This window comes from Strongylocentrotus purpuratus, unplaced genomic scaffold, assembly GCF_000002235.5.
Source record: "Strongylocentrotus purpuratus isolate Spur 01 unplaced genomic scaffold, Spur_5.0 spur5_scaffold_17, whole genome shotgun sequence".
Lineage (NCBI taxonomy): Eukaryota > Metazoa > Echinodermata > Echinoidea > Camarodonta > Strongylocentrotidae > Strongylocentrotus > Strongylocentrotus purpuratus.
The window spans coordinates 6,652,825-6,664,807 of NW_022145602.1; the positions used below are offsets into that span (position 1 = coordinate 6,652,825).

General features: G+C 38.9%; 1 protein-coding gene across 1 annotated transcript; it reads right to left on the reverse strand.

Annotated features, from left to right (window-relative positions):
* Nucleotides 1-421: 421 nt before the first annotated feature.
* LOC590493 (G-protein coupled receptor moody-like) lies at nucleotides 422-5,264 on the reverse strand. Its single transcript, XM_030988142.1, has 4 exons — nucleotides 4,932-5,264; nucleotides 2,080-2,230; nucleotides 1,282-1,562; nucleotides 422-736 (listed from the first exon to the last, which is right to left on the reverse strand). The coding sequence occupies exons 1-4, from the start codon at nucleotides 5,262-5,264 to the stop codon at nucleotides 422-424; spliced, it is 1,080 nt and encodes a 359-aa protein (XP_030844002.1).
* Between the last annotated feature and the right edge of the window lie 6,719 nt (nucleotides 5,265-11,983).

The window sequence follows — 11,983 nt, forward strand, 5'->3', positions numbered from 1 at the left end:
GCTGATTAGATGACATAACCACCTGTCAGTGACCTCGCTGTGTGGTCTAATCCCTCCTAGCCACACTAGTGTTGATAAGCTTTAACATATTCCTCAAGGGTGTTTTAAAGTGTGGATGTTTCGTACTAAGATAAGCGAATTCCTGCAACTGTTAAAGAGCAGAATGTCCTTAAAGCCCCACTGCACTACTTATATCTACTGGCGCCCTCTAAACAGCTAACAACGGTATAATCGGTGACCATTGGTCCCACATGATCCTCTTTTTCTTATGTTAATTGGGAGCTGAGTTGATGAGCTAGCCACCTGTCAGTGACCTTGCAGGGAGGTCTTATCCCTCCTGGATAAAGTAGTGTAGACGGGATTTAAATTGATTATTAACAGCCTGCCATTCGGTCGGTACTGACTAAAATTAGACAAGTTTTCATTGTCCAGAAGGTCCAACTGAATTCGACGTTACGAGTGGTGCACTGAAGCGCCCTCTAAACAGGTTCCTCAAGGATGACTTGAACTGCGGGTGCTTTGTACCATAGATAAGGGGGTTAAGACAACTGTTGAACAGAAGAAAGGCCATCGCTAACGGCGTGCCACTTGGTCCGTACTGGCCCAGGATGCAGATACCGTAGGGGATCACACACAGGAGGAAACCAAGGACTACGTAGAAGGCGTTCTTGGTGATCCGGTACTCGAGGGACCTTTGACGGTCACCCTTGTTTTGAGCGGCAGCGGTGGGATGGGTCTAATGTCAGTGCAGAAATAATATGAAAAAAATACTTTTAATATAAATAAATGACTGATATAAAAATTTCAAGATAGAATAACCAGGATAGTTTGTAAGCTACTCTGATTATTTTTGTATAGCACGTTACACCATCATCATTTAGATTTGGTGCATGATATTTTAGAGATATATTTATTCTATGTATATTTCTTTATTATAAGAGGCCCCTATTACTCAAGTCTTGGCTTTTAGGGGCACCCTGACCATTTACACTGTATCAATAATGTTCATACACGCATGATTTGTATATACTATTTTTAAATTTTAAATGGTTTAATAAAACGAATTGATTGATTGATTGAATGATAGAAATAAAGAATCCATCGTGCCATTTGAAAAAATGAACTCAGCTCTTTAACAGTAATATTAGGCTTTACAAATATATTGTTCAATTTGCATTAAATATACGCTCACGTTGCACTGGAAAATAAGGGTATTTCCTTTATCATTATTTATTCATAATTTTCTTCACTGTATTTCAATATCAAATTAATTGCACGAACCGGAATAGTGGCTGACGTTGAGGGCGCCTGAGATGTACCCTTGACAGCGTCGGGTACTGTCGCATCGGTTGTCGCAACCGGTGTCAAGGTTTGGCTGGTGACTGTAGCCGGGACAGCTGCTGCGGGCGGTTGCTTAGTCGAAGTGTTCTTCCACTTGTTCAGCCCCCTTTCGTGCTTGCGGACATGGATGTAGATACGGGCGTAGAAGAGAAGCACGAGCGCGAGAGGGATACAAGTCAATGATGTTGCCTGCAGGTAGCTATGTAACTGATTCTCTGAACCTTTATGACAAGAACAATTAAAGATATCCACCAATTTTTCAGCCCTCTGAGGAAAAAAATTAAACTGCAGTTGTGATACATTAGAGTTAAGCACCTCTAAGTGATCGAAGGAAGAATAGAAACATAGTCTCCATATAGTGCTTTATACTGCTTAAATTGAATTCCTACTAAAATATAAAATAATACTTTCCCTGTCGCTATTGAAAAGGCGACAGGTAACATTTTGTAGCTCTAGCGCCCACCACTTCTCATCTTTTCAAGGGTATTGCAAATACTTTACTTGATTCTAATATTCCTCCTCTGCTTTGATTTGTACTTTGTTGATGTACGTTTCTTTGTTTTGTTTTTCTTGGTTTGTTAGTTGTTTTTTTTCTTCTCTCTTTTGTAAGGTTTCGGATGGAGAGAGGGCTCTGTTGGCATTTGGATAGATATGAGCCTTAAGACTTGGAGTTTGCGTACAATTCAAAGTGAACTGATCAAATTTGATGTTTTGAAATAGACCTTCCTAATTTCTTACCATCTTCGTTGTCTTCGATGTCCGTACACACGTGCGGTCCCTCGTCATAACCCAGACGGGTGAAGCCACCGAGGAATGGGACCAAAATCACGCTGAGTGGGATGAGCCAGGTGACAATCAGAAAAAGCACAATATTCACCTTTGAAAAGATCTGTAAAACGATGATTCATCATGATTTAATGATAATGATATTGATACACCCTAAGTAATTAGGGTGCTGTTTTAACAACACCTATACATACCCGATGAAATCATGTTTGATTAACATATAGTATCGAGAAAGAAAAAAAAAGTGTGTGTGTGTGTGTGTGAGTGCGTGTGTGCGTGTGTGTGTGTGGGTGTGTGTGTGCGTGCGTGTGTGTGTGTGTGTGTGCGTGTGTGTGTGTGTAGGGGGGCTGCATGGGTTCAAATATCTTAAAATGCACCCGGGCCTCGATCGTTCCGGTACTAAAGGTTTTGGGCTTTTGACATTACTTATCATCCTGTAAATAATTTTTGCAAATTTTATCTTGTGGCAGGTAGCGGGTACATATTTTTTGTTTTCATAGGTTTTTATTCTCTTCTCTCATAAAGAAAATTGTACATAATTTATAACATTGTATACAAAATTACAAATAATCTTCACATAAGTCTAAATAAAAAAGGTTACAAATAAATGATCAAATAAAATATATTAGTAAATGAAGTTACACGTTTACAGATGAAAAATATTCACATAAAAAATAATATTTTCACATTTTAAACTAATCGCAAATACAGTTTTTACTATTTCCTCGACCAGCTTGTATATAAATTTCCAATTGTTTCCTTTGTTTTCCACAATATTTTTTTCTTCTTAAAATTTCCTTCAGAAAGAAAAGAAGGGTTATGATAAAATAAAAAAGAAGAAGATAAATGATAAAACAGAAGAAGGAAAAAAAAAGAGAGTACCTACCACCCCCGCCCCACACAACACTTAAACACATAACAAGTACCAGGCGCGGATCCAGGGGGGCGAGCGGGCCCTGCCCCCCCCCCCCCCCAAAAAAAAAAGGGGGGGAAAAGAGAGAGAGAGAGAGAGAGAGAGAGAGAGAGAGAGAAAGAGAAGGAAAAGAAGGGAAAGGGAAAGAGGAAGAAGAAAAGGAAAGGGGGAAAAGAGATCGGGGGCCGAAAGGGCATTGCCTCCCCCCCCCCCCACCCCCTAATCAAAATAACAAGAGAGAAGGAAGGAAAGGGAAAGAAAAAGAGAAGATAAAGGGAAGGAGAAGAAAAGAAAAGGGGATATCAGTTGCAATTTTCCCGCCAACAAGTTGTGGATCGGAAGGGAAGGGGCAAACGACCCTTGCCCCCCCCCCTCCTCCTCCCCCCCCCCCCCCCCCCCCCCCCCGCTTAAACAAAAAGAGAGAAAAGGAAGGAAAAGTGGAAGAGGAGAGCTAAAAGGGAACATAAAGGGGAAGAAGAAAAGAAGGGAAGATCAGTTGCGGTTAATCCCGCCAACAACATGTGGAGCGGGGTGGGGGCCTAAAGGCCCTTGCCCCCCCCCCCCCCCTCCCCCTCAGCAAACCTAAAAGAGAGAGAAGGAAGGAAAGGGAAAGAGGAGAGAGAGGGAAAGAAAAAAAAGAGAAAGAAGAAAGGTAAGGGAGATCAGTTGTGATTTTCCCGCCAACAAGGTGTAATGGGGGGGGGGGGGCACTGGCGTACTGATTAGAGGGGGGGGGGGGGGGCTTGGGGAAATAAAATTCAAACGTGGTTTATTTCTAATTCCATAACGGTAGTTTACAAATAATGCTAAAATGACATAATTTTCCGAGATTTGTCCTCACTTTTTAGTAAATTATACTTTTTTATGCGTTTGTTGGAAAATGACAAATTCCTAAATTTATAGCCAGGCAAGAAAATATGCTTCTTGAGATGCCCTCCCCCCCCCCCCCCCACACACACTTTTTTTGGAAAAAGTATATTAAAGAGAAATAGAAAGAAAGAGAGCAAGAAAGAAAGAATAGTTAGCTGCCAGTGTCACAAAATAAATAGATAAGTATCAAAATATACTCATCTGACCGTGATTAAATGCCTAAGCCCCCTGGATTCCACCTAGGGCCCTGAGGCGGGCCCTTAGATGCTCATCTGACGGTAATTTATTGCCTTAAACCCGTGACCTTCCGGGGGCGGACAAGGTATCAAAAGATGTTCATCTGACCGCAGGCGCGTAGCCAGGGGGGCAGTGGGGGCGGTCCCCTCAAAGAGCCGGCCAAAAAACCAAAAAAAAAGAGAGGAGAGAAAAGGAAGAGGACGTAGGAAAAAAAAGTGAGCAGACAAAGAACTTTTTTGAAATTCAGACAAGTATTAAGAGTCGAGAACGGTACAACGAATCTCTAATGATTTAATGAAATGTAAAAGCTTCCGCGCTTCGCGCGGGAGGGGGGGGGTGGGAGGGAAACTGAATTCAGACGGGGATTTAAAGACGAGAACGGTACAACGAATCGTCTTCTTTCTCTTCTTTCTCTAAAATTTAATGAAACGTCTAAGCTTCCGCGCTTCGCGGAGGAGGGAGGGGTAAACTCGCTCCTCCACGCACTCACCCCCTATTACGTCACTGCTGGTCACCATTACGTACCAATATATGGCTCGCATAATTTCAAATTTGCCCCCCCCCCCCCCAATAAATCCAGGATCCGCGTCTGACAAGTACAGCCGTATACAAAACATACACCCACATAGAGCGAACAAACAAACAAATGAAAACGAAAAAGGAAAGAAGAAGAAGAAAAAAGGGAGGAAAATAACTGTAATTTCATTATTACCTTATGATAAGTTGATGGTTTCATCGTTATGAGGACCATGCGGTTGAAACCAATGATGGCCAAATGCCATACGCTTGCCCCATTGCAGGCGAAGGTGATGACGGCGACGAAAACACACGATGCCTCCGAGAACGGCCACCCCGTGGTCGATACGACTCCTACGATAATGAACGGGATGATGAGGCACGTCGTCATGTCAGCAATCGCCAAGCTCGTCACGTATACATTGGTGATCGTGCGGAGTTTCGGGTACATGACGACCACGATGAAGATGAGGAGGTTCCCTACGAACCCGACCACGGCCACGAAGCCAAACCAGCCGGAAAGGGCAATGCGGGAGTGGAGACTTTTCAATTCCTCGTCATCGTCGATACCGTTCGGAAGGGTAGCCGATGACAGATTCATGTTTCCTTGGTTCTGTAAAGTTTATCCTTTAAAGTTCTGTTGATATGACGGAGAACGAAAGGAAAACCGTCAATGTTCTCTTGGCAATACATGATGTATATAATATGTGTATATATGCATTGTATAATAATAATAACAGTTCAGTGCTTGTATAGCGCATAATACGTTATGAAATAACATCTCTATTATATGCTCTTTCAAAGAGCTTTCGAAATTATTGCCCTAGCTTAAGCTGTATTGTTGTATATACATTTTTTTAAATATCATTATAGACTTTAAAAATAATATTTACAACGAACTCTGCTCATGAAACCTCATTTCAATCGAATTGTTCCTACATGTTTCCTCTTACTGCTTATTCAATATCAATTTCCATAAAGTTAGCAAAAAATATTGCACAACACTCTACATATAAGAGAGAGAGAGAGAGAGAGAGAGAGAGAGAGATGAAAGCGTACCACGCATATATAACACTTAGTTTGAAAAAAATTCTGAGCGTTTTACATAACTAACTTACATGAATTAAATAAAGAAAACTTAAATAATAAACAACTACAAATAACAAGCTATATACAGGAAAACTATTTTTCAATCTATTATGTAAACAAAAAAGGGTCTTTTGTTAATAGTGTTATGCGGGAATATAATGATGATCACGAGTGGTTTTAAGACGGAGGTACTTGGAATTCAATTAACTATGAAGAGGACGTAATGATCCAATAAGCTTGTTCCACACATAATGAGTATAAATCTCTCGCAAAGAGATGATTATTTCAAGGAGCAATATATTCTCCGTTTTTCTGTTCGTGATGAGTTGCTGATGCAAACAATTTACAGCACGATATTTAGTTAACACTTATAATCTATACTTTATTTCCTCTCTTTCATTCTTTATCTCTACATTTTCGACTGAATTTTTCCCATGATTGCACTTAAATCACCCACTATAAATACCTTTCTTTTTAAAGATCATAATGTTCTCGCCTGAACAGGAATTAATTCTTTGAAATGCTAGAGCGCCGAAATAGCAGCCGTGCTAAAGCCAGGGTACTAATCGGTAGCGCCAGGAGTGTAAAGTTAGTGACAGATATTAGCGCTATAAAAGAACGCAATGCTATTATTATTATTATTATTAAAAGGGAAATTATATGCTACAGTGGGTTAGATTTATCTCAAAATTACTGTATAGTTGTTTATTGTATACTGCACGGATTCATCCATTAAGTCCAATGATGCCGTTCATTTTATCCTATATATTTATTGTAATGATATCATAACGATTATTGCCGATGCATAGATTCTTCAAAATATTATAAAAACTTGAAAAGAAAGTTTTTTGCTGGATTATCAACTTAAAAAAACAAATATAATATTTATGGTTGTACCAAATAACGTCAAAGAAACGCGACGGGATTCTCGCTATTTGCCTTTCGTTTTGGGTATTTTGTCTGTATTATTGACTACAATGACGAAATAGAAAAGAGTCGTACGTCTATATTTACATTGCAATGATTTATGCGAAGATATGAATTAAATATCTGTAGATAATCATAGTTATTCATCCAAAGGTTGCCATAATGACCTTGCGGGTATCGCAATAATGATTCGTAAGTTTTATCGTGATAAACAGGGACAGTGTATAAGTTTAAAAGGGTGGAAATTGGATTGATAGTTAAATGAGGAACATAAAGAGAAAGAGAGGGCAATATGGATAGATAGTAAGATGGAGAAGGGCAGTGAAGAGAGAGAGAGAGAGAGAGAGAGAGAGAGAGAGAGAGAGAGAGTAAGAAAGAGAGAGTGAGAAAGAGAGAGTGAAAGAGAGAGAGAGAGAGGGCAAGATGGAGAGAGAGAGCAAGATGGAGAAGGGCAGTGAAAGAGAGAGAGAGAGAGAGAGAGAGTAAGAAAGAGAGAGTGAAAGAGAGAGAGAGAGAGGGCAAGATGGAGAGAGAGCAAGATGGAGAAGGGCAGTGAAAGAGAGAGAGAGAGAGAGAGTAAGAAAGAGAGAGTGAAAGAGAGAGTGAAAGAGAGGGCAAGATGGAGAGAGAGCAAGATGGAGAAGGGCAGTGAAAGAGAGAGAGAGAGAGAGAGTAAGAAAGAGAGAGTGAAAGAGAGAGAGAGAGAGGGCAAGATGGAGAGAGAGCAAGATGGAGAAGGGCAGTGAAAGAGAGAGAGAGAGAGAGAGTGAGAAAGAGAGAGTGAAAGAGAGAGAGAGAGAGGGCAAGATGGAGAGAGAGAGCAAGATGGAGAAGGGCAGTGAAAGAGAGAGAGAGAGAGAGAGAGTAAGAAAGAGAGAGTGAAAGAGAGAGAGAGAGAGGGCAAGATGGAGAGAGAGCAAGATGGAGAAGGGCAGTGAAAGAGAGAGAGAGAGAGAGAGAGTAAGAAAGAGAGAGTGAAAGAGAGAGTGAAAGAGAGGGCAAGATGGAGAGAGAGCAAGATGGAGAAGGGCAGTGAAAGAGAGAGAGAGAGAGAGAGTAAGAAAGAGAGAGTGAAAGAGAGAGAGAGAGAGGGCAAGATGGAGAGAGAGCAAGATGGAGAAGGGCAGTGAAAGAGAGAGAGAGAGAGAGAGAGTAAGAAAGAGAGAGTGAAAGAGAGAGTGAAAGAGAGGGCAAGATGGAGAGAGAGCAAGATGGAGAAGGGCAGTGAAAGAGAGAGAGAGAGTAAGAAAGAGAGAGAGAGAGTGAAAGAGAGAGAGAGATAAAGAGAGGGCAAGATGGAGAGAGAGCAAGATAGAGAAGGGCAGGGAGAGAGAGAGAGTAAGAAAGAGAGAGAGAGTGAAAGAGAGAGAGATAAAGAGAGGGCAAGATGGAGAGAGAGCAAGATGGAGAAGGGCAGTGAAAGAGAGAGAGATAGTAAGAAAGAGAGAGAGAGTGAAAGAGAGAGAGAGAGAGAGAGGGCAAGATGGAGAGAGAGCAAGATGGAGAAGGGCAGTGAAAGAGAAAGAGAGAGAGAGAGTAAGAAAGAGAGAGAGAGTGAAAGAGAGAGAGATAAAGAGAGGGCAAGATGGAGAGAGAGCAAATGGAGAAGGGCAGGGAGAGAGGGAGAGAGAGAGAGAGAGAGAGAGTAAGAGAGAGTATTAAGAGAAAGTAAGAGAGAGAGAGAGGGGGAGTGCAAGATAGACAGATAGAGAGAGAAAGAAAACAAGATAGTGGGTAAGGGAACGATCGAGGGGTAAAATGGAGAGGGTGAAATATAGAGGTGGACATGGAGAGGTAGTATATACATTCAAGAGATTGTTTAAACAAAGTTGTAATTTGTGAATGGCTCAGCCGTATATACACTACGTGCATGTTCTGTAATATTTACATGACTTATTCACATAATTGCGACTTAATTAATATTTTCCTATTGACATTACTGTTTACTAGGTTTATGATATATGTTTATTTTGCAAACGAGTATTATTTTTGTAACTGTTCTGTATAAATGTTATAAACGATGTAAATATGTTCATTCAGGGCCCCATGGAAGACCACTACTTGCTGGTGAATGGGCTACCCTGTCAAAAGATCAGAAATAAATAAATAAATAAATAAATATATATAGAGAGAGAGAGGTAGAAGGGGCAGAGCATGCGTGGAAGGAGAGTACAAGCAGAGTGCTTATAGTACACCAGAGGGAGAGGGACAGAGCGATTGAAATAGAAATCGTGTGTGAGAGAGAGAGAGAGGGGGGGGGGGGCAGAAAGAATGAAAAAAAAAACGTGTGCGAGAGAGAGATTGTGCGTGTGTATAGGTGTGTGAGAGAGAGAGAGAGAAAGAGAGAGAGAATATGTATCTCATGCCACTTTTAGGGGGATTAATTAAATTACTCTGAATTAAAATGGATGATTGATAGCTATAATCTGCTTTTACTGGATAATATCTCAAAGTGCAGTCACACTACCAGACCGACTCCACCCCAAATCCAAATTTTGGGCATTTCGTGGTAATGTAATTATCGGATCGGTTTAAAACAATATTGTCGGTCAGGTGTCGATGTCGTTAGTGTGATTGAGGTGTAAGACTTTTTCAGAATCATGATCGCTTTATAGGTCGAAATTCCAGTTGATATTTCCAACTGGTATCTAGTGGTTTGAATTGGTTTGAACTGGTCGCAACTGGTACCAGTTGAAACCAGTTGATGCAATTTAAAAACCAGTAGAAATACCAGTTTGAAGTCGGACAAATAGAATACCTGTTGTTACAGGAACCAGTTGATATCTGGTCTCAACTGGTACCAGTTACGGGTCTTAACTGGTACCAGATGAAACCAGTATATCTAACTGGACAGGTGTCAATATGGACATTAGAATATCGCTAACTGGGATCAGAAAACCAGATGAAATTACCAGTTCAAAGACCAGTTCAAAAACCAGTTCGAAAACCAGTTCAATAACCAGTTCAAAATCCAGTTCAAAAACCAATTTAATGTATCTTTCGCAGATTTATGATTAATTTGCACGTCTTCACAGAAAATATAATTATCATGATGTGTCAAACAAATATTATCTATATTTTCTTAGTCAATCAGTGACAAATTATTATATATGTCTGATCATGTTTTACATCGAATTTACGACGTGAAAAGTGATATATTGATTATGTAATTAATAACCAGGAAAGAACTTGTTTAATTGTGTATATAACTATGTACGAGCTCCAAAATTCTAACACAATGTGATAATCATGTTATAATCCACTTCAAATGATCTTTGTGATGTGATAATTACAAAAGTCTATAACATATGGCCCAGTTGGTGGCCAGATGCCAATATTGATTATAGATTATCAATTGATTACTGGTCTCTACTGGATAATGAACTGGTAAATCAACTGGTATTTAAGTGGTTTTCAACTGGTAAATCAACTGGTATTTAACTGGTTTTCAACTGGTAAATCAACTGGCATTTAACTGGTTTTCAACTGGTATAACAGCTGGTATATCAACTGGTAATTCTACTGTCTTTCAACTGGTAAATCAACTGGAAATATCAACTGGTCTCAAATGTCATGGTTACCTGGTTTTTCAACTGGTCCCAGTTGAAACACCGGGTGTTTCAACTTCCATTTTTACAAAAACAGTTACCTAATGGTTTCAACTGGTTTTTCGATCTGGATTATTAGGACACATAATGGATAATATCCATTAGAAAACACATAAACAATTATTGAAGCCACTCAGTCATCTATCAAATTTGACCTCTTTTCTGAGTACCACAGAAGGTTAAGTTAATAATTTGATAGCTGTTAGTGACATACAGGGAAGAATCTGCTGGCTTGTATAATAAATAAATAACACAGGATCCCTAGTCAAAATTGGCTCTGGAAAAATATTTTGTTGCCATTTATTCAATATTTATTTCCTATTTTTATGTGAATATGCCCCATTTTTTATTGAAAATAGTTTTAAAATAGTATGTGACCGCCTATTTTTTCTCTATTTCCGAGAAATTGGTGGTTTGATAACTATTTGTTTTACCTATTTCTTGCTATTCTCTATTTTTCTTGACTTAGATTTTTTTGTCACCAGATTCTGTACTATTTTTTGTACTATGTTTCTTGACTTAAAATCTTTCGCACCCATTTCTTCCTATTTTTTAAAACTATATTTCTGGACTTGGATTTTTTAAACCATTTTTCGTCCTATTTTTAGTTTGCTATGTTCCCTGACTTATTGGATGTTGTCACCTTTTGCTTTTAATATGTACACATTTTACGGGTACTTTTTTTCTTGAGACATTGAAATAATGAAGTTTCAAAGAGCTTTCTGTAAATTGTGAATGTTAAATCAAGTACTGAAAATCAAATCATATATTTTCTCTTTTAACACAAGAAACAACTATCATTATCATTGAAACTTACTTACACGTGACCAATATATTTTTGCACAAATTAAAAAATTAAAAATTAAGTAATGTTTAGCTTAAAGGTAATGATAATCAATAATGGCAAGTTTTAAAGTAATGAGATAAATAGAGTGTTATATTTCTGTATACATGTTCTCACTTTACTTTTTATTTGGCTAGCATCAACCGTGCCATTCAGCAAATTGTATATTCTGCAAAATATAGCCCCAAATTCACACGTAACAGTAATTTTGTGACATTTTGGAGTTGCCATACACGCCACAAAAATACAAGACTTCTGAATTTATTAGGTTACAGTTTTCTATTATTATTAATAATAATAATAATAATTACATTTATAGGGTGCTTTATACAGACGTTTCAAAGCGCACAGGTGGTACTGTCTAACTTATAATTCTTCAACATGTTCAATACCTTAAAAGCAACAAAATAAAATAAAATATTACTCATACAATACAATACAATACAATTGAGTTGAATAGAATTAACTACTTGTGTGCGCCTCTAGTAAACTATAAGTGATTAAAAAGGTGGGTTTTGAGAAGGGTTATGAATGATTCAATGGATGGGGCATTTTGAATATGGGGTAGGAGTTTGTTCCAGAGGGCAGGGGCAATCTATAAAAAGGCACGGTCACCATAACGGGTTTTTATTCTAGCCCCGTTCATTCAATTGTTTTATGTAACACAATCAAAATGTTCAACTTGCAATCTTTGCGAATTCGTTTATATACATGTACGTGTATTTGCATGGAGAAGGAAGCTTTAACACTAGGACACAGGCAGTATGGACACAGGCAATAATCATTGGGTTTATGTAAAAAAAAAAAAACGTTATTTCCATCAAAGGTGCACTTAGACTTTGTTTTCCTAAC